The sequence below is a fragment of the Microtus pennsylvanicus genome, chromosome 4, assembly GCF_037038515.1.
Source record: "Microtus pennsylvanicus isolate mMicPen1 chromosome 4, mMicPen1.hap1, whole genome shotgun sequence".
NCBI lineage: Eukaryota > Metazoa > Chordata > Mammalia > Rodentia > Cricetidae > Microtus > Microtus pennsylvanicus.
Window position 1 is genome coordinate 73,231,367 of NC_134582.1, and position 21,991 is coordinate 73,253,357.

Here is a 21,991-nt window from a genome sequence, read left to right on the forward strand (position 1 = left end):
ATGGGTGTCTTTCAAAGGTTAGTGTGCTAAGAAAATTTAACAAGTTCCACTGATATTTGAAAACTGTGCCAAGGTGATTATACTTTAAGAAATGTGAACTTACTAATTCAAATCAATCTGTATTTTCTTTTGAAATCCTCAGTCTGACTTCGGTATCTGAGGAGGTAATGATTGGGGGTATTTCAGATACTAAGAGTACAGGGAGAGGGAACTTTATTCCAGTATCTCCAGGTTCTAAAAATATATTTAAATAAAGAATGAAAAATTTTAAAAACAATTTAATCCATGGTGATCTGATAAGACACAGGTGGTTACTAATATTTTTTTGTAACTGTGGATGTTTGCTTTGTTACCGACTATGTGGTCAATTTTCGAGAAGGTTCCATGAGCTGCAGAGAAGAAGGTATATTCTTTCCTATTTGGGTGGAATGTTCTATAGATGTCTGTTAAGTCCATTTGCTTCATTACCTTCATTAATTCTCTTATTTCTCTGTTAGGTTTCTGTATGATTGACCTGTCCATTGGTGAGAGAGGAGTGTTGAAGTCTCCTACCATTAGTGTGTGCGGTTTGAAGGCTGCCTTGAGTTTTAGCAATGTTTCTTTTATGTACGTGGGTGCTTTTATATTAGGGGCATAGATATTCAGGATTGAGACTTCATCCTGGTGAACTGTTCCTGTTATGAGTATAAATGCCTCTCTCCATCTCTTCTAATTGATTTAAGTTTGAAGCTGGACTGTGACTGAAAAAGCATGGGATAAAACCTTACTCTCTGAACATGGCGGACAATGAGGTCTGATGAGAAGCCAAGGACAATGGCATGGGGTTTTGTTCCTACTTCATGTTCTGGCTTTGTGGGAGCCGAGCCAGTTTGGATATTCACCTTCCTAGACCTGGATGGAGAGGGGAGGACCTTGGACTTTCCACAGGGCAGGAAACCCTGACTGCTCTTTGGACTGGAGAGGGAGGGGGAGAGGAGTGGGGGCATGGGGAGAGGGGAGGGAGGAGGGGGAGGGAAATGGGAGGCTGGGAGGAGGCAGAAATCTTTTTTTCAACAAAAAAACAAACACACACATACACACGACTGCAGCTTATGCATATGTAATTTTTACAGTCACTAAAAATATTTGCAAAGTAATGTAAGCTCCAAATGTTTGCTTTGAATAAAACAAAAATAATTTTACACTTGGAAAAAAACAATTTAAAAGCTCACAGGAAGCTACAATGCAGAGCCAAGTACAATATTGAGGAGTATTTGAGTGATCCTTGAGAGAGAGCCAATTTTACTGAGTGAGTTGGTGGTCTTATCAAAAATCTCAGGAAAGATGCATTTGCACCATAGGTTATATTTTGATTAGTGTTTTTGGGCACGTAATATTCATTTTACTTCTGTGTCAAGGAGAAGACTAGAAACTCAAAAGCCAGTTTTTGTTTAATACAAAATCAGAGGGAATATTGGGACCAACTAACTCTACATCCAACAGAGATTTAGTGTCCTGAATATGAACAACACTGAAAAATGATAAACAAGAAACAAACCAATTAGAAAGATGGGCTTTCTAACTGGACATAAAGTTCTCAATAAAAAAAAGAAAGAAAAATGGCTAGTAGATACTTTTAAAACTTTTAAAAATACATACTTGGGAAATGCAGATTAAAACTACGTAAATAATTCTGTCTGATGTCAATCTTGATGGCAATGATCAGAAAGAGACATGACATATTCTAATGGGGAAAAGTGTGGGAAAGGGCACCCTTACACAATGTTCCTGGTAAAAGAACCGCTCCATTTAGTGATCATACCAGGCTAACACACATTTGAACAGACATTCCAGTTATTCTTGGGAGGGTTATACTTTGCTATGAGAAAGTGAGAGAACACCCTACAAACCCAAATATCTAGCATGAATTCAAAAACCAGTGCCACTTCTGACAGCACACATTCTCACAGCTCATAGAGGACACCCCAGGATTAGATGTAGATAAGTATCTCCCGTGGACCCAATGCAGATATAGTGAATGGAAGGGGCCAGACACAGTCAGTGAAAAAGACGAAAATGCCAGTGTGCTGGCTTTTTTATGTCAAGTTGATATAGTCTGGAGTTCTCTAAATAAAAGGGGGAGCACCTCAACTAAGAAAATGTCTCCTTAAGATTAATCTTGTGATGGGGCCTTTCTTACCGATTGATGGGTTTGAGTACAGTTATTCTATACAGTGTCACTTTGGATTTGATAATCTTGGGATCTATAACAAGCAGGCTTTGCAACCATGATGAACAAGCCAGTTGTCAGCACTCTTTCTTCATATCCTCATCGGCTATGTCTTCAAAGTCCCACCCCTGCTTAGGTTTCTGTTCTGACTTCCTTTGATGATGGACTGTGGTGTAGATGTATAATCTGAATGAAGCTTTTCTTCCCCAAGAGCTTTTGGTCATGGTGGTTTATTACAGCAACCTTAACTCTAAGACAGCCAAGAGATTAGCATTTCAAAGCCTGACAAATAATGACGTAAAAGCAAATTTCTATCTTTTGTCTATATAAATGAAATATATTAGGATTCAACTACATTTGATATTTAACCCTAAAAAGATGTCTTAATGAAAATTAGGACACTCCCATGAAGATTTACTTCCACCTGGTGTATATGGCCTGTCATTAGACAAGAAATGAGATTTATTGATATGACTAGAATAAACAATTACTACACTAATATGGAAAGCCTTAGTAGCAAAATTGATCAATTGGAAGCATAATATCAAGCCTTGAAGATAAGAAGAGGAGCTAGACAGCCAATGAAAATTATGAATAAAGAACTTTGGTAGACCATGAAAAGGCAACATCTATGAACTGTCAGGATAGAAGGAAATAAATTCCAGCTGGATGGCATGGACCAAATCTTCAACATGTTCACAAAAGACAACGTCCCATATTGCTCAAACTAAGAGAAGTCATATCCGTTCAAAATCAAAAAGACAGAACAACAAATAGCACCAGAACAGAAACTCCACATCAAAAAGAGGGATTGAAAACTACCAGAGAAAATTCACAAATCACAAACAAGGGCAAACTCATTAGAATAACAAGTAAATCCTCATTATAAACTACAAGATGAAAAGAATTAGAGGAACGTGCTCCTATTTCTAAGACATCACAGATGCCAGTCCAGTAACGTTATCAGCAAAATTTTGTGACACAGTTGAAGGCCAGGGAAAAATTCTCCATGATAATGGTTAGCAGACTATGTTTACCAAACCAGCCGTGATGGTTAATTCTGTGTGTTAACTGGACATAGATGGGAAATAAACCCTCTTTTGAGAAAGAGCTTCCATCAGATTGGCCTGTGGGCATGTGTTTGGGTTATTGTCTTGACTGGTAATAAATGCAGCGGGGGCCCATCTAACTGGGGGTGACACCATACCTGCACAGGTGGGCCTGGACTATACAAAAACTGTAGCTGAACATGGGACTGGGAGTAAGGCAGAATTTGACATTTGAGCATACATTTTACTTCAAACATATGCCATGTATCCCATTTGTCCCAATGACGATCTATAAATTGTCAAATCAATTCTTTATTATCGTGGTCATGATGTCTAGCATAGCAACAAGAGCCACAATAGAACCAAATTGGTGAGGCTGAAATAGGTTTTTGCTATGGAAGTTCTGTCTGCATTGTTTTGGAGGATTGTGCTTTCCTTTCAGGCTTTTCCTATACTAGCCATTTTGAGCTCAGAGCCTAATGGACAGTTCGGTGGATTCTATAAATTATGTAGAATTTCAGATTCAAAACCAAATGTTGTTCATTGTTGTAATTCTCCTAGGTCAATCTGAGTGTGAAGCAATGAGAAAAAAGATGATGACAAGTAAATATTAATTATGTCTAGGAAAAAACACACATTACCCTACCATATGTCTCTGAATTTAGATTCTACCAATGTAAGAAAGAAAAATCGATAATTTATGAACCATGTTGTGTGGGTGGGAATGATGTAATGCATATGAGATCACACTTTGGCACCAGTAACTTTGGTAAGTGGTAGGCATCATGAGCAAGCTCCAGGCAGGCCACTAGGCAGCTCAGATATGCGCCTAGCCCAGGATATATCTGAAATATGCTAATGAGTTAAATCCAAGCTGGTGCTGATGTGCTAGGAAGGCAGCCCCAGCTGTGAGCTCTGATAGTACAAAGCTACTGCCCAGTGAAAGGATAAAAAATAATGGAACTATGGAAATGGGTGCAGGATGATACTGCTGTCCTCCAATGACATGAATTCTCTAGCCTGGGTGTTGATGCCCATTGTAGAGTGGACTAAAGATTCCATACAGGGCCCTGGACTCAGTGACCACTGACTTTCAGATTGTAGGTAGACCTACATAGGCCTCCTGTCAGTCATAACCATTGTCTAAGCTAAAAAAATATCCTGTATGGCTACCATTGCCACCCTCAAGATGCCGCAAATGAGGGACTTCACAACTCAGGTGAGTCAAGCCTGAAGTCTTCCAAGAGTGCTCACCAGAGAATTTCTCCAGAAGAACCCAGCAACAGCAGCATTACTACACAACAGAGGTTTCCTGCCTGCTGAAGTATCTGTTTACCAGTTATGCTGGTATCATATTATAAGGAATATTTGTATGACCATACTGAATATATTCAAAAGACAAATCTTTTGTTGAAATGCTAAAATCCTAATGTCTTACAGTCCATATGCTTCAGCACTCTACAAAAATGATGGGTTATTTCGCCACCTGAGCATTGTGCTTGAAGCGAAAAAACAGATTATTCGTCCATTATAAGTGAAGTTTATCCTGGTGGTCAGGAATTCAGAGCAGCAGGGATTCATCTGTGGCAGTGAGTAACCCATGAATGAAGCCTTGTCACGATTTTAAAATGTGGAGTATGTTCTTTTTCACGCATTCATGAACAATTATTGCACTGAGGCATTTCTCGGGTGAGTTATTTTTTCTATGTTTGGTTCTTAACTGACGAAGGGCATTTCAACAAGGCAGATATAGAAGTAAAATGGTGTAAGGAAGTCAGCTACATGACAGAGAAAGAGAGCATAGGTTCTCCTTACGTCTATCAGGAGGCACTTGCGTAGATGTGACTCAGGAGAAATGGATTGTTTTGGCCCAAGGCTTCCGTTCCTGTTGACTAACTCCTTCATGCTGATTGAATCTATTTCTTAGGGCTCAGAGAACATCTGACTCAAGGTCCGGAATCATCTGTCACTGGGATACAGAGTGATGGAAGTTCATTTGTACATCTTTTGAACGTAGGGTTCACTGTAATTGCCTGGTCCAAGGTCACTCAAGTGTTTTCATGTGATCTGACCATTTTCCCCCCAAATAACATATACTGCCAAATGAAGGTCTTAGTGGTATATGCTTGAGTTTGTAGAACTGGTCTCTACATTTGGACATCAAATAAAGTGGAGCAAACACTATAGAACATCAAAAAATAAAAATTCAAAGGGTGGATATGGAAGCAGGGAAGAAAATATCTTAATTAAGGAGCCATTTTAGGTTTGGCAAGAGACTTTACCCTAGAGGAGTCCCTAGGTGTCCAAGGGGATGTCCCTAGCTAGGTCCTTGGGGAGTAGAGTAGAGGGTGCCTGAACTGGCCTTATCCCATAGCCACGCTGATGAATACCTTGAATATCACCATAGAACCTTCATCCAGTGATGAATGGAGGTAGAGATAGAGACCCACATTGGCCCACTGCACTGAGCTCCCAAGGTCCATTTGAAGAGCAGAAAGAGGGAGAAGATGAACAAGGAAGTCAGGACCACAAGGGGTTTGTCCACCCATTGAGACGGTGTGACTGATCTAAGGGGAGCTCAAAAACACCAACTGGACTGGGCTAGAAAGAGCATGTGATCCAACCAGACTCTCTGAATGTGGCTGACATTGGGGGCTGACTGAGAAGGCAATGATAAAGACACTGGGATTTGATTCTATTGGTTTTTTGGGATCCTAGTCTGTTTGGATGGTTACCTCCCCAGCTCTGGATGGAGGGAGGAGGGCTGTGGACTTCCCACAGGTCTGGGTACCCTGCACTCTCTTAGGACTGGAGGGAAAGGAGGAAGTGGGAAGGAAATAGGAGTAGCAGAGGAGTTGGAAATTTTGAAAAGTTAATAAAGTATTAAAAATATTCAAAGTACAAGGTGAACTAGCTCTTCTGTTTAGACACATAGATGAGATGTGATGTTTTCTGTGTAATACTTCTCCTGGTAATAAAGAAAAAGATTTCCTGTCCTCCTCTCCTGCTCGGTGACCTCAGTTCTTCACACATGGGTACCCTTCAAAGGTTAGAGTGCTAATAGAATTAAAAAGCTCCCCTGATATTTGAGAACTGTGCCAAGGTGATTATAGTATATGAAATATGGACTTATTAATTCACATCAATCTATCTTTCTTTAGAAATGCTCACTCTAACTTCTTTATCTGAGGAGGTAATGACTGGGGGTATTTTAGACAAAAAGAATACAGGGTGAGCCAACTTTTTACCCAGTATTTCCAGGATCATGAAAATATATTAAAAATTAATGATGAAGAATTTTAAAACTGACATGAAGCAGTAACACAGATCCAAGTACACCATCAAGTGATATTTGAGTAATCCTTAAAAGAGAGACAATATTACTGGAGTGAGTTGGTGGTCTTATCAAAAATCCCAGGAAAGAAAGACTTGGACCATAGGTTATATTTTGATTAGTGTTTTTCCACAAGCAATTTTCATTTTACTTTTGGGTCAGGGAAAAGACTCGAAAGTCAAAAGGCAGTTTATACTTAATCCAAATTTACTCTGAATAGTTGGGACCAAACTATTCTGTGGTAGAGGGTGTTCAACGTTCAAGATCACACAATCACCTTCCTTCTTCATTTTATATCAAGAAAGCATAATACAATTAAAACTGAGGTACAGCGAATAGAAGACCCTGACTTTAACCCACAAACCTATGAACACCATTTTTTCGATAAAGAAGCTAAAAGTATACAATGGGAAAAAGAGAGCACCTTCAACAAATTGTGCTGGCAAAACTGGATGTCAATCTGTAGAAGAATGAAAATAGATCCATATCTATCACCATGCACAACACTCAAGTCCAAATGGATTAAAGACCTCAATATCAGTCTGAACACACTGAACCTGATAGAAGAGAAAGTGGGAAGTACTCTACAACACATGGACACAGGAGACCACTTCCTACATATAACCCCAGCAGCACAGACATTAAGGGCCTCATTGAATAAATGGGACCTCCTGAGACTGAGAAGCTTCTGTAAAGCAAAGGACACTGTCACAAAGACAAAAAGGCAACCCACTTACTGGGAGAAGATCTTCACCAACCCCACAACTGACAAAGGTCTGATCTCCAAAATATATAAAGAACTCAAGAAATTAGACTGTAAAAGGCTAATCAACCCAATTATAAAATGGGGCACTGAACTGAACAGAGAATTCTCAACAGAAGAAGTTCAAATGGCCAAAAGACACTTAAGGTCATGCTCAACTTCCTTAGCGATCAGGGAAATGCAAATAAAGACAACTTTAAGATATCATCTTACACCTGTCAGAATGGCTAAAATAAAAAACACCAATGATAGCTTTTGCTGGAGAGGTTGTGGAGAAAGGGGTACACTCATCCATTGCTGGTGGGAATGCAAACTTGTGCAACCACTCTGGAAAGCAGTGTGGCGATTTCTCAGGCAAGTCGGGATCAACCTACACCTGGACCCAGCAATACCACTCTTGGGAATATACCCAAGAGAGGCCCTATCATACAACAAAAGTATATGCTCAACTATGTTCATAGCAGCATTGTTTGTAATAGCCAGAACCTGGAAACAACCTAGATGCCCTTCAATAGAAGAATGGATGAAGAAAGTATGGAATATATACATATTAGAGTACTACTCAGCAGTAAAAAACAAGGACTTCTTGAATTTTGCATGCAAATGGATGGAAATAGAAAACACTATCCTGAGTGAGGTAAGCCAGACCCAAAAAGAGGAACATGGGATGTACTCACTCATATTTGGTTTCTAGCCATAAATAAAGGACATTGAGCCTATAATTCGCTATCCTAGAGAAGCTAAATCAGAAGGTGAATCCAAAGACAAACATATACCCATCCTCCTGAATATTAACCTTCATCAGGTGATGAAAGGAGACAGAGACAGAGACCCACATTGGAGCACCGGACTGAAATCTCAAGGTCCAAATCAGGAGCAGAAGGAGAGAGAGCACAAGCAAGGAACTCAGGACCACGAGGGGTGCACCCACACATTGACACAATGGGGATATTCTATCGGGAACTCACTAAGGCCAGCTGGCCTGGGTCTGAAAAAGCCTGGGATAAAACCGGACTTGCTGAACATAGAGGACAATGAGGACTACTGAGAACTCAAGAACAATGGCAATGGATTTTTGATCCTACTGCACGTACTGGCTTTGGGGGAGCCTAGGCAGTTTGGATGCTCACCTACTAGACCTGGATGGAGGTGGGTGGTCCTTGGACTTCCCCCAGGGCAGGGAACCCTGATTGTTCTTCGAGCTGATGAGGGAGGAAGACTTGATGGGGGAAGGGGAGGGAAATGGGAGGCGGGGGCGGGAAGGAGGCAGAAATCTTTAATAAATAAATAAATTAATTTAAAAAACTGAGGTACAGCTATACATAGAGAATTCTAAAAAGAGTTAACTCAATGGTTGAGAAACACTTAAAGAAATGTTCAGCACTGTTAGTCATCAGGGAAAGACAATTCAAAACTCCCTTGAGATTTCATTTTCCATCTGTCAGCTAAGACAGACAGTTAAGGTCAACAAAAGAAGTGGCAGTTCATACTGATGATGATGTTGAATAACAGGGAACAGAGAGTCATACATTGCTTTAAGACGGCAAACTTGTAAACCTCTATGAAAATCTGTGTGAAGATGCTTCAGGAAGTTAAGAATCAATCGACCTCATGATTCAGCTCTCCCACAATGGGCATGTAACAAAAATATGCTTCATCCTACCACAGAGATACTTGATAAACCAAGATCATTACTGGTCTAGTCACAATATCAGAACTTTGAAACAATGGAGGGATCTTTCAGTGAATGGAAGTCCAAAGAAAATGAGTACACTTACACAATGAAGTACGACTTGACTGATAAAAAATAAACTCAGAGGTAAATGGATGTAAGTAAAAATCATATTTATTGTGGTAGCTAAGACCCATAGACAGATATAATATATTTTCTTCTATATGTGATTAGCTGTAAAGTAAATGTTAAACAAGTTACCATCCATAGAATATGGAGACAGGTACAAAGTAATGTACTTGGAGGTACTGATCAATCTTCTCAGGAAGGACAAAAATTAATAGTAATAGTCATTGAGAGCAGGGTAGTGAAACAGGAGACTCAAGTGGGGATCAGGACACATGCTGGGATGAGACAGAGAATACAGAGAAAGACAGTTAAAGTGAAGGCTCACTCGAGTGTTAGTATGGCAACCTAATACTGTAGAAACTTCCTAAATGATTTACATATCTGAAGGATATCTATTCGCATTTGCCAAGTAATCAAAAGAAAGGATGACTGTGCAACTAAGTCCATATCTGTTTCTTCTACATTTTATTGGCCTGTTTTCCTTTGTTTTGATTATTGGTTTGTATATTTTCCCATTCGATTTGTATTTATTATGTCTTATGTTTTATTTTACTTTAGTTCCCTTTTGTCCCTTACATTTCTTACAAGAGACAGAAAGCCTGGCATCAAAAAGTCAGTAAATGTAAAGAGAAATTGGGAAGATTGATGGAGGAGGAAACATAATCATGACACATTATATGAAAAAATCTATTTTCAGAACATACATAAGTGTAAAATTGAAAAAATATTGTATTAGTTATAGAAATAACTAAATATCTAGATATATGACTTAACAAATTTGAGACAAGAAGACCTAAAATCCTTAGAGTCTTTCAGCAGTAAGGTTCAGGAAATATCTAATGTTTCACTGAAACATATCTGCCTCATCACCCCCCAAAAGGCCCAGGACCATATGGTTAACCAGGAACTTGTAACAGAATTTTATCAAATTGATATTACCAATGCTCAAATTGTTACACAAAACAGAACAGGCAAATGGCATTTGCTTTATTCCCTCAATAATAATGCCCTTCACACACTCATATCCTCTCACATTAAAGCCTCTCATTCCAAATTTTCTAAATCTTTATGAATTCATTATTACCATGTGACCAAAATAAAATATAAACTCATAGCAACCACATGAAAATTAGACACCTATCTCCATGATCTACAAAGAGTCTAAAATGGTTCAATAAAATGCTAACAAACAAAATGCAAAGATACATCAAAAACGTCATTCTTCATGACCAAATTGTCTTTAATCCAAAGATTCAGTGGCAGACTAACATTTGGAAATCAAAAATGATATCAATCACATATATTGATTCAGTAAAATACCCAACATCATTCTTGTAATAGAGGAGATAGTAAACCAACTAGACATCATATGTTACTAAATAAACCAAGTTCTAAGAATGAGTTTCATTTTTTTTAATCATGATGTGGTATATCCTTCAGTATATATGTTGCTTTTATTAGTTGATGAATAAAGTTTTTTTTCACCGATGGTCAGTTAAACTACAGCTAGGCAGGAAGTACCATCAAGGATACATTGAGAGTGTAAGTGGAATTAAGGTGACTCTGTGTAGTTACTGAAGGAGAATGATGCCAAATTACAATCAGTATGCAATACATAGATTAATAGAACTTGGTTAATTCATTGTTTAAGAGCAAATAAGGAATATTCCTGAGTGATTATCCAAACAGTGTTGTACTTAATACAGTATCTGTGTGATTATTTAGGTGGGAGCCATCATGAAATGATAGTGCATTCCCCAATTACATAATCAAATGGCCTATCTTAGTCAGTATTCTGCCATTACAGTGAGATGACATGACTGTGGAAACACCTATAAAGGAAGATATTTAATTGGGTCTTACAGTTTCAGGGGCATTGCTCATTTTTATCATGGCAGGGAGCACAGCAGTATAAAGGCAGGCAGGCATGGTACTAGATAAGTAAGTGAGAATTTCAAATTCAAGTCTTCAAGCAGTACAAAAAGAGAGTGACACTGGATTGGCCTGTACTGTTAAAACCTCAAAAGCAACTCCCAGTGATGTATTTCCTCCATCAAAGCTATACCTCCTAATCCCTTCAGATAGTTTCATAAACTGGTGGACTGTAGGATGAGGGCGTGCTTGTGGGGGTTTGTGTTCTGTATGTATTTATTTATTATGTATGCAACATTCTACCTCCATGTATGCCTGTACGCCAGAAGAGGGCAACAGATCTCATTACAGATGGTTGTGAGCCACCATGTGGTTGCTGGGAATTGAACTCAGGACCTCTGGAAGAGCAGCTGGTGCTCTTAACCTCTGAGCCATCTCTCCAGCCCGGGGGTTTGTGTTCTACCCAGTTCCCACAGCAAGTAGGGCCCAAAGAAAATCACACAGGGGTCTCCATAAGTTAAAAACCTATGGGCCCATCAGCTCAGGCTTCTTATTAACTCTTATAACTTATATTAACCCATTATTCTTGCCTATGCTAGCTACATGGCTCAGGACCTTTTTTAGTGGGGTAGGTCACATCCTGATTTTCAGTGTCTGGACAGGCTTGGATAAAGAGCTTCTTTCTTCCCAGAATACTCCTGCTCTTATTGTCAAACCTCAACTCCCTGTCTGGCTGTCCTGCCTATATTTCCTGCCTGGCTACAGGCCAAGAAGTGTTTATTTAGAACATAATTGACAGAATACAGAATTGTCCCACACCAGTGAACAAGCTTCCAAATATGTGAGATTGTGGGAGAGATATTCTCTTCCATATCACCCCATTCCCCTTTCTGGAATAATAGGCTTATAGCCACATCAGAATGCAGAAATACATTCAATCCAAATTAAAAATATTCCATATTCTATGACAGTCTCAAAACTCTTTAAAAGTCCAATGTTCAAAGTCTCTAATACTTGTGTTAATGTCTTAACTGTAATCCCTTGTAAAATTAATCTTAAAGGCAGATCAAATCTTTCAAACATACAATGGTACAGGTAATATATTGCCATTACAAAAGTAAAGAGATTTTGTTTTTTTTTTCCCTGTAATACCTATATTTTAGCAATCAGCTGAAAACATTTCTTTCTTTGTTTTATTTTTTTGATAACATTTTTATTTATTTATTTTATTTATTTATTAAAGATTTCTGCCTCCTCCCCGCCACCACCTTCCATTTCCCTCCCCATCCCCTGATCAAGTACCCCTTGCTTGCCAGCCCAAAGAGCAATCTGGGTTCCCTGCCCTGTGGGAAGTCCAAGGACCACCCACCTCCATCCAGGTCTAGTAAGGCATCCAAACTGCCTAGGCTCCCACAAAGCCAGTACGTGCAGTAGGATCAAAAACCCATTGCCATTGTTCTTGAGTTCTCAGTAGTCCTCATTGTCTGCTATGTTCAAATCCTACAATGGATTGGGTGCATATGCAGAGACACATACAAACAGCAGGTGACCAAATCAGAAGGCACAGTTGAGGAATACTCCCAAACAAAAAGGACTGTAATGATTGGGCCTGTAAACTCAGCCCTTGGGAAGTCAGGCAAGAGGAGGGCCAGATGGACTAGGCCAAACATGAAACAAAGAGAATGGAGGAGTGACAGGGAAGTGAGTGGGAGGAAAGTAGTTAAGAAGGAAGGAAAGAAGGATGATAAAAGAAAATGAGAGGAAAACTGGAAGGGAAGGAAGACACATAGGCAGAAAGATAAAAAAAGGAAGGAAAGAAGGAGACAGAGATAGAGAGGGGTATTTGTTCAGCAGGTAAGCTGCTTGCTGTAGGCAGATGCTGATTTCCATTGCTGGCACCCACAGCATGGACAAAGTTTAGGTTGTGCTCTAACCTTCCCACATAATAAAAGCTGTGTTATGCTTGGCTAAACTGTAGAGAAGAATTTTAGGATATGCTCTGTTTGAATGATTGGACATTAGTTTGCACAGTGCCTGTCTTTGAGTCATTATGAAAAACATTGCCAAAAACCAATAAACAACAACAAAAACTAGCAAAAAAAAAAAGTAAAGAGAGACTTTATAGTAAGAAAATACTATACCAAAAGAGCTACTAAAGCTTGAAGGGAAAACTTCAAGTTCTATATCTCTATGTCTGTTGTTAAAGTATTCTTCAGATTTCAAAATCCTTTAGCTTTGCTGACTGCAACACACTTCTCTCCCTTGGATTGGTTCCACACCCTGTTATCAGCACTCATTATTGGGTATCTCCTGACTCTGGCATATAGAACATGTTGCTGTTTCTAAGACCATGTGGGTTTTACCATCACAGCTTCACACAATAACCTCCATTGATTTCTAGGCAGGGACGCTTCAGACACATGCCTTGCCTGAGCAGCCTTCCTAAGTCACAAAGAGATTGCACAAGCTGTAAAGGCAGAACCATGGAGGCAAATTTGCTCAGTCCTTATGTTTTCTGGGCTTGGAACATAGTCCCTTAATTCTGAATGCCTCCAGGTACTGACTGCAATACAATGGGATTGACTGTCCCTAGCCCACCAGGATGGGTCCTGAAGCAGTAAATATAGTAACTTTGGATTGATTATGTGCTGGGACAATGAAGAATGCCAGGTAAATGGTGCTTCTAGATGGCTGGCCCATGTAACATCCAAAAGGGAAATGTCAGAGAGTTTCAAGAGATGCAGCCAGAGCCTGCCATTTATTTCCCCTCTTGTACTTCAACCTTGTAAACCACTTGCCCCTTTGAGGTTCATATCTCCTAAATGTCTTGTGAGATACAATGTATTCCATACGGACATATAGAAACAGGGCATCCCAAGAATCTGTGTCCTCTAGGATCCAACCATAGCTGAGGAGGAAACACAAAACAGAATGCATTGATTAACTCCTGCCAGGGATGGTAAACAAAGCCTCCCATTCTAACTGCAAGAGCACATCACACATCATTTCCAGAAAGTGTAATCAGAAAGCAAGAAGCTCAGTATACTGTGATCCAAAGCCTACAGGACTGCTATTCAACTTGCTTTGTCATGGATCACAAAGTCAGATTCCTGTTTTCCAGAGATGTATTCCAGAGCCATGCCAGAGGGAAAGTGAGAGGTTATCTCTCAGAAAGAGCCTGAAGTACTAGTGATTGAAGAATTATTCATGGCAGTAACACAGCCAATCAAGGGAGAGCATGACTGAGGGGTGGGTTCAAATGGATAGATATTTGAGATTTATAGCATGGGTAAGTTACTGCTGTGTCAGACTCTGGAACCTCAACAACCTCTGAAGAGTTGAGACCGTGGAGTGGACTAAGACAGTAGCCATCACCACAGAGAGGTAAGACCATGAATTTCCAAGACAGAATGTTAGGTACTTGTGGGGTGGGAGTTGGGAGACTCCAGGGAAAATCAAGTAAATACCAAAGACTATAGTCTAATCTTCAGAAACAGAGGTTTGTGTAGGTATAGTGGAATAGGTAGCAAAGACAAAGATGACACCACATCCCTTATAGATCTGTTTGTGTGGGGTCCCATTACGTGAAAGTCTGGATCTGCCCACAGAGATTTACACCAGGTCTTTGAATACCAGTAAACATCACTGGCACCTGCTGGTCCAGAAGAGATCATCTCTTGCACAAAACCCCAGAATGGATCTGTTTTGAGTTCACATGGACTGAAGTAGTAGCAGATAGTATGTCCCTATCAAGTGCTATGGGCAGTGTTGCTTTAGAGATCCAGCAAGTTCAGAATCTAATAATTCCACTATCACCTTGCTATTGTACTCTACCTACTCCATGGTTCTTGGCTCCTGTTGGATTTTGATATGACACTATTCTGATATAGGTAGTGAGCTGAGAATATGATTTCACAGTTCCAAGGGTAGAACCCAAGGTATAGTAAATGACTCTTCCAAAATTATTATAGAAGATATTTTAAAATGTTTTATTAAAAAAGGGAGGGTTAAAGTCAAGCCTAGTATTTTATGCATATTAGAAAGGCTTATGATGCCGTGTCGTCCCAATCCTTAAGTTCATCTTGAAAGCAGAATCCAATACCATGTGATAGAAGTTTTGCTTGGTATAAACAATGACTCAGTGATATCCTAGACTATGATAGCTTTTTTGCTTCTGTTCCTCATAATGTATGGAGACATTTCTGAAGTAATAAGAAGCATTTCTCCAAAGTTTTCATTGCTAGAATTATGGGCTCGTGATCTACATTTTATATAGAATCTAATAATCATAATTTCATGACTATGTTTAAACACATCCTACAACTTTTCTGCAGTCTCTCAAAAATTATTTGGAAGAAGAATTCAAAACCTTTTTGACCACAATGGATTAATTTATTATGAAGGAGTAAGAAGACATAAAATTATTTCTGTAGTTATGTCTTCATTTCTCTTTCTTATCCAGGCTCTTCAGCTATGACTCCTGCTGTCTTCCTGTTAATCCTGTGCTTAGGAGTTGGGTCACGTGTTTCGGCACTTGACTCCAGTTTGGATGCTGAATGGGAAGAGTGGAAGATACTCTATGAAAAATCATACAGCCTGGTTGGTATCCTGGAAACTGTCCAGAAGGGCCCCAGAGTGCAGCTGTCTAGGCATAGTAGAGGTCATAAGTGCCCCACCACAACTACCACCATGAGGTTGCTTAATCACAACCATTGTGAACAATAGGTAGCCAAATTTCCTTTCATCAGTATGAGGAGAAGGTGTGACTATTGTGTCCTAGACTAGCTCTCCTGGGCCTCTAATCACCTGCACAGCAAATCTACATCAGCTTGTACAGGAGTTTAATTATAAAGAAATGTCACCTATTATGTTCTTATCCAGGAGGAAGAAGCACTGAGGAGAACAGTATGGGAAAAGAACATGAAAATGATTAAACTTCACAATGGGGAGAATGGCCTGGGGAAGAACGGCTACACCATGAAAATGAACGCCTTTGGTGACATGGTGAGCGTGACATGCATTACTTCACACTGTGCTCTCTTGAGTGCTTTACACGGAGTCTTTTCTGGTATAATCATTTATGTATGCTTTCTTGAAGACCAATGAAGAATTCAGGAAAATGATGGTTGATTTCCCAATGCAAAGTCACGAGAGGGGGAAAGGCATCTGGAAACGATCTCTTACTGATGTACCCAAATTTGTGGATTGGCGAAAAGAAGGATATGTGACCCCTGTGCGCTTCCAGGTTTGACAGTGCCACCTGCCCTTCTTCTTAAACCATATTGAAGAGGAAAGAACTTAGTGCCTTGGTTTTCTTATAGAATGAGTAGAGATTTACAGCTCATTTTTAATAATATTTTTTCTTCTTTGAATTCATATATTTTCCAATGTATATCGATCTTGATGGTCCACCAAACACGTTCTCCAGATATTAACTTCTACCACATCTCATTGTAGAGTTCATGTACCTTCTATTATCATTAATAATTAATAAAGCAAGAAGTCTTTCACAAATGTGGTGGGGGGGGAACCCATAGGAACATGTGTACACTACGAGCATCCAAGTCCTGTGGGAAACTGACAACTCCTTTCTAGGCATCTGTCAACTTCCATTTCCTCATTTTCATGAATTGTTCACCTGTTTATGTTGTTACTCGACTTAGCATTTGTTTGTGAAAGACCATATTTTCTTCACATTAGGGTAACTGCAGTTCTTGTTGGGCTTTTGCTGCAATTGGTGCCATAGAAGGACAAATGTACAAAAAGACAGGCAAACTCATTCCTCTGAGTGTGCAGAACCTAGTGGACTGTTCTAAACCTCATGGAAATCATGGCTGTGACTGGGGCAACACATACTATGCCTTTTTGTCTGTTTGGATCAGTGGAGGATTGGAGGCTGAGGCGACCTACCCATATGAAGGAAAAGTAAGTGGACCTCATATGTTGTCAGTTCAGCTCAACGTAGCGAGGGACAACTGTAGACATGATACATGATCTTCAGCACTCAGATTGAATAGTAGAATCTCTCTCTATACTCTCATTTCAGTCATTAAGTATCGACCTTTGCATATATTTTTGGTGTGATGATTTCAGTGTAGTTCCTTTCTGGGTACATAGAGAATATTGAATTTATTGTACATATAATAGAGTCTCTGCCGTGATGTAGGATGTCCTGTCTTATATATGTTACTTTTATTTTTTTAATGAATAAATCAGTTTGGCCAATGACTTAGTGAAGTAAAGCCAGTTGTGATATTCAAACAGAGATAGAGAGAAAGAGAGAGAGAGAAAGTAATCAGTGTCAAGGTGATTACAAGTAGCTGCTAAAGAAGAAAGATGTCAGAACATTACTGGTAAGCCACTTTTTGTGGTAATACAGAGATTCATAGAAATGGGTTAATTTAAAATATAAGAGCTAGCTATGAATATGCCTGGGCCATTGGTTAAACATTGATGTAACTAATATAGTTTTTAGATGATTATTTGGGTCTGGGTTTGGGATATGAAAGCACATTCTCAACTTACACTGCAGAAAAAAATTCTTGTGGATAGGAGGAAGTATTGGTTATCACTGAGGACAAGAGAACTTATTTTCAATTCTAGCTATTCCAGTACTGTTTCACTTCCTGTGATGATTTATAATATTCCAGTTTTTGTGTGCTCAGTTGCAAAGAGCAGAGTGTGGTGGTTGTGATTTACTCCCAGGATATGGAGGGTAGAAACTGAATCTCTTATATCTTCACCTTTTAAAGGAAGGACCCTGCAGGTACAATCCTCAGAATTCATCTGCTAAAATCGTATCATTTGCGGAACTCCTAGAATTTGAGGATATCCTAATGGATATTGTAGCAACTGAAGGGCCCGTTGCTGCTGCAATTGATGCTCTCCATGATTCTTTTAAGTTCTACAGTGAAGGTTAGAATATTTTCTTCTAAATATAAAGAAAAAGCCATTGGGACATCTCCATGTCATGACAAGTTCTCCGACTGGCTGCTATGTGAAAATGTGATATGAATTGTTAAGTTTCTAGATTTTATTCATCTCCATATAATAGTCCTGAGTACTGAATTTCAATTGGTATGAACCGCCAGATGAAAGTTAATGTTTCCCATTTAATAAAATAATTGGTTAAGTAACTTCTTAACTCCTTCTTTTTTGTGGACCTTTTAGTTGTTTATAGAAACTAATTATCTGAAATAGAATTGAAACAGAGACTTTAAATTAAATAATTTAGTCCTGTAATTTTAACTTGGCATGAGACACTAGAAGAAAAACTGTAAAGTTCCAAGGAGTCATTTCATATGCATGCAGTTTGTAGCTATAAATAAATCTCACTATTTTGAATATTTTCAGTTTTCAGGGAAACTGTGTGTTTAATTTTTTGCGAGTGCCCCCATGTATGAGTATTAGCATTTTTGTGAACATTTAACTAGCTCAAGTATGATTGTATCATTTCACTGATTGTTGAAATAGATCTATTGTTGGTGGCTATCGTCACTGCCAGGAGTCCTGTGCATCTCACATCAGTTTCTGTGTTATTTCTCAGGCATTTATTATGAACCAAATTGCAGCCGTTATAATTTGAGTCATGCAGTTCTGGTAGTTGGCTATGGATTTGATGGAAATGAAACAGATGGCAATAACTACTGGCTGATCAAGAACAGGTATAAATTGTCATAAAAATCTTTATTTGAAATTTTAGCAGCTAGAGAAATGGTTCATTGGTTAATGACACTGGAGGCACGTACAGGGGATTCTTGATAAGATTGCAATTTTGAGTCAATATTTTGATATAAAGTTAGAAGATTTGTTTCATTTAAGTTGAACAAAATCTGTTCTTGTTTTCCCATGTGCATGGATGAGGTGTACTTGACTGTCTGCATGTCTGTGGACATGTGTGCACCAGTGAACATGTGTAGAGGTCTGATGTCATCATCAGTTGTTTCTCAATCATTATATAACTTCTATATTAAGGCAGTGTTCTTTTCTGATCTAAGAGTTCACAATTTAATCTGGCTTACCAGCTTGCTCTTGGTATGTTCTGTGTGTATGTCTCAAGAATGAGGTTTACATACCCATTATAATGTTAATCTGGCTTTCCAGTGTGGCTCTTGTGACTGATCTTAGGTCTTTTACTGCTGAGTTGCCTAAAGTTCCAAGAATTTACTAACAGTATGTTCTCATAAAATTCAAAACCCTTCATTGGTTTCTAGGGTATCAATGTCATGTATGTGACATTGATTTCGTATAATCTGACACATTTGAGAGTTCTGAATTATGTAATGGTAGAAAGGTATCCTGCTGTGTTTTCACATTTCTTTGTGAGGCCCTCTTGGTGCTCAGGAATAGACCCTCTGCCTTTCCTGATCATTTTGTTAGGTCGGCCTCTTGACATTTCCATCATCTGGTAAGTTTTCTACTAAATGAAAAACATGATCTCTTGCAGCTGGGGACAAAGCTGGGGCATGGATGGCTACATGAAAATTGCCAAGGACAGAAACAACCACTGTGGAATTGCTTCATTTGCCCAAATCCCTCAGGTGTGAACAGCCTTATGACCAAATAGAAGCGCTTGAAAGGAGACTGTAGTTCCAGGAGGTTCATCAACTTCAAAGACCAGCCTTTGCTTACTGTGTTAAATTGCTGAGTCTCTCATGGTCCACACTGCAGTGTGAATTCTGAGAGCTTTCAAATATTTCAAATTACAAGCTTTATAACTGGTTCTCTGACTAATGAGAGTTTATGATTCAGGAGACAACTTTATTTTCACTCTTAATGCCTGTGCAAATAAAATCATTTAAAATTAATTTCAAGTGTCATTTCTAGTTTCTTATGTGCAGTGACTTTTTTGCAGTCAAACCTGCAATTCACCTTGTAGAGGGGACTGAGTGTTGTGCTGGTGTCTGGAAGAAAGGGTTGGACTGTCTTCCTTGATTTATGGCATTCTGCATTGTTGTGGTTTGCTTTCAGTGTTCTGTTTTCCACCAGCAACCTTGCTCTGAAAGACTCTATGATAATTTTTGGATTTGACACTTTTAGCTGACACACATGTGGCAGCCCACAGAAGTGGATCCATTCCACATTGACTACAGGTCAGAGAGCTCACACGTTTTTTTGTTTCTTCAATGCTATTGACAAGAGGGAGACTTAAGGTGTGGCTTTAAACAAGATGTCTTAGCTTACGGTGTGGTTGTTTGGTGTTTTGTGTATTATGATGGCCCATAGAGGGAATCTCTTCCACCTTAACCAAGATCAGAGACTCCAAGCCTCTTCCTGCTCCTTCAAGGATATGACAGAAAGCTTGACCCAGGGAATTACTGCATACAGGATGCTTGGTCCAAGGTGTGATTGCTGCATTATCTGCATAAACAGCAAAATAACTAACTCAGGATACATCTGTTTGATGTTTCAGGTATTAAAGACATAACTGCTCTGTTTCTTTTTTATATCAAGTTAAAGCAGTCTGTTGACTTTTGTCCCACTTTCTGGATTGGATACATAGGCATATGGAAAATAAACATATTTATCCAATGATGTGGGACCCCAACAGATGTTGCCCCAACGTGGGACCCTGACAGACAAAATCACCCAGTTTCAATTATTGTCCCCTCTCTGCTTTGCAATGTTACCATGTGATACTCCAATGCACTGAACTGGGCTGTGACTGTCCCTCAGTCATTAATTAACCTTTTGTTAGCACCCATAGGGCCTAGCAACCCTACTAATGTAGGCTCTGATCAGTACAACATAGCTGAAGCCCAAAGAATTGGAAATAGCCTTTATGACTATGATAAAATTTCTTAAAGATGGAATGAAGAAGTCAATGAAGAGGGAAACAGTAAAAGAAAATTAATAAATTAGTTCAGGACATAAGAGTAAATACAGGATCTATAAATAAAACTCAAAGAAAGAAAATGCTGAAAATTCAAAATTTAGGAACATGAAAATAAACCTCAGAGAAAGTCTTATTAACAGATTCTAAAAGAAAGAAGAAAAACACTTAGAAAATTGAGAAAATATAAAAAAACAAGGATACCATAGTCAGAGAATATATTAAATCTGAAAAAAACCTAGAATACCATGAAAAAGACCAAATCTAAGAATAATTGAAATAAAGAAAGGAGAGACAGAGGTTAATGTCACAGAGAAAATTTAATAACATCAGAGAAGAAAATAACCTAAACTAAAGGAAAAAGTACCTGTCAAAGTAAAAGAAGTATACAGAACACAAAATAGTTGGCAAAAGAAGAGAAATCTGCCACAACACATAATAAGCATGCAGAACAAAGAATGAATATTAAAGGTTGCAAGTAAAAACACCAAGTAACATAAAAAGACAGGACTATTAGAATAATATATTACTTCAAAATTGAGACTTTAAGATCAGAAATGCCTGAAAATTGGTTCTAAAAACACTAAAGGAACAAAAAAAGTAGCTCAGCCTGCTATGTCCAGCAAAGCAGTCAATCAAAATAGATGGAGAAAGACATTTTATGACAGGTCTAAATTTAAACAGTTCCTGTCTAAAAACCAGTCCTATTATAGATGCTATAGGGAAAGCTTCAACCTGAACAGGTGAACCAAACCTTAGAAAACACTGGAAAAAAATAACTTAAGACAAAAATTAAAAGAAGGGACAATACCACAACATAAAACAAAAACAAAACCAGGAATCAATAAACACTGCTCATTGATAAATCTCAACAAAAATGATTTAAATAGACTCAAAGACCACCTAATGGCTGCAAAAAAAAATTAATCCATTCTTCTACTGAGTACAAGAAATAGACATTAACAGCAACCTGGTAAAAGGATTTAAAAAGATATATCAAGAAATGGACCCCAGATAAAAGTTGGTGGATTCAGTTACTATCTGACAAAACAGACTAAAAAACAAAGCTAACAGAAGAGATAGAGGATACTACTCTAATCAGAGTTTATCACTATCAAGGGGACATTTCAA

General features: G+C 38.7%; 1 protein-coding gene across 2 annotated transcripts; it reads left to right on the forward strand.

The window, feature by feature from the left end:
* The first annotated feature begins 15,501 nt into the window (after nucleotides 1-15,501).
* LOC142848732 (cathepsin Q-like) lies at nucleotides 15,502-19,574 on the forward strand. Of its 2 annotated transcripts, none has more exons than XM_075970919.1 (7): nucleotides 15,502-15,627; nucleotides 15,910-16,032; nucleotides 16,127-16,273; nucleotides 16,729-16,953; nucleotides 17,781-17,943; nucleotides 18,575-18,692; nucleotides 19,475-19,574. In XM_075970919.1, exons 1-7 carry the CDS (start codon nucleotides 15,502-15,504, stop codon nucleotides 19,572-19,574), a joined length of 1,002 nt encoding a protein of 333 aa, XP_075827034.1. The 2 variants fall into 2 exon arrangements, with proteins under 2 accessions (XP_075827034.1, XP_075827035.1); XM_075970920.1 differs by having other exon boundaries at nucleotides 15,913-16,032.
* The last annotated feature ends 2,417 nt before the right edge of the window (nucleotides 19,575-21,991 follow it).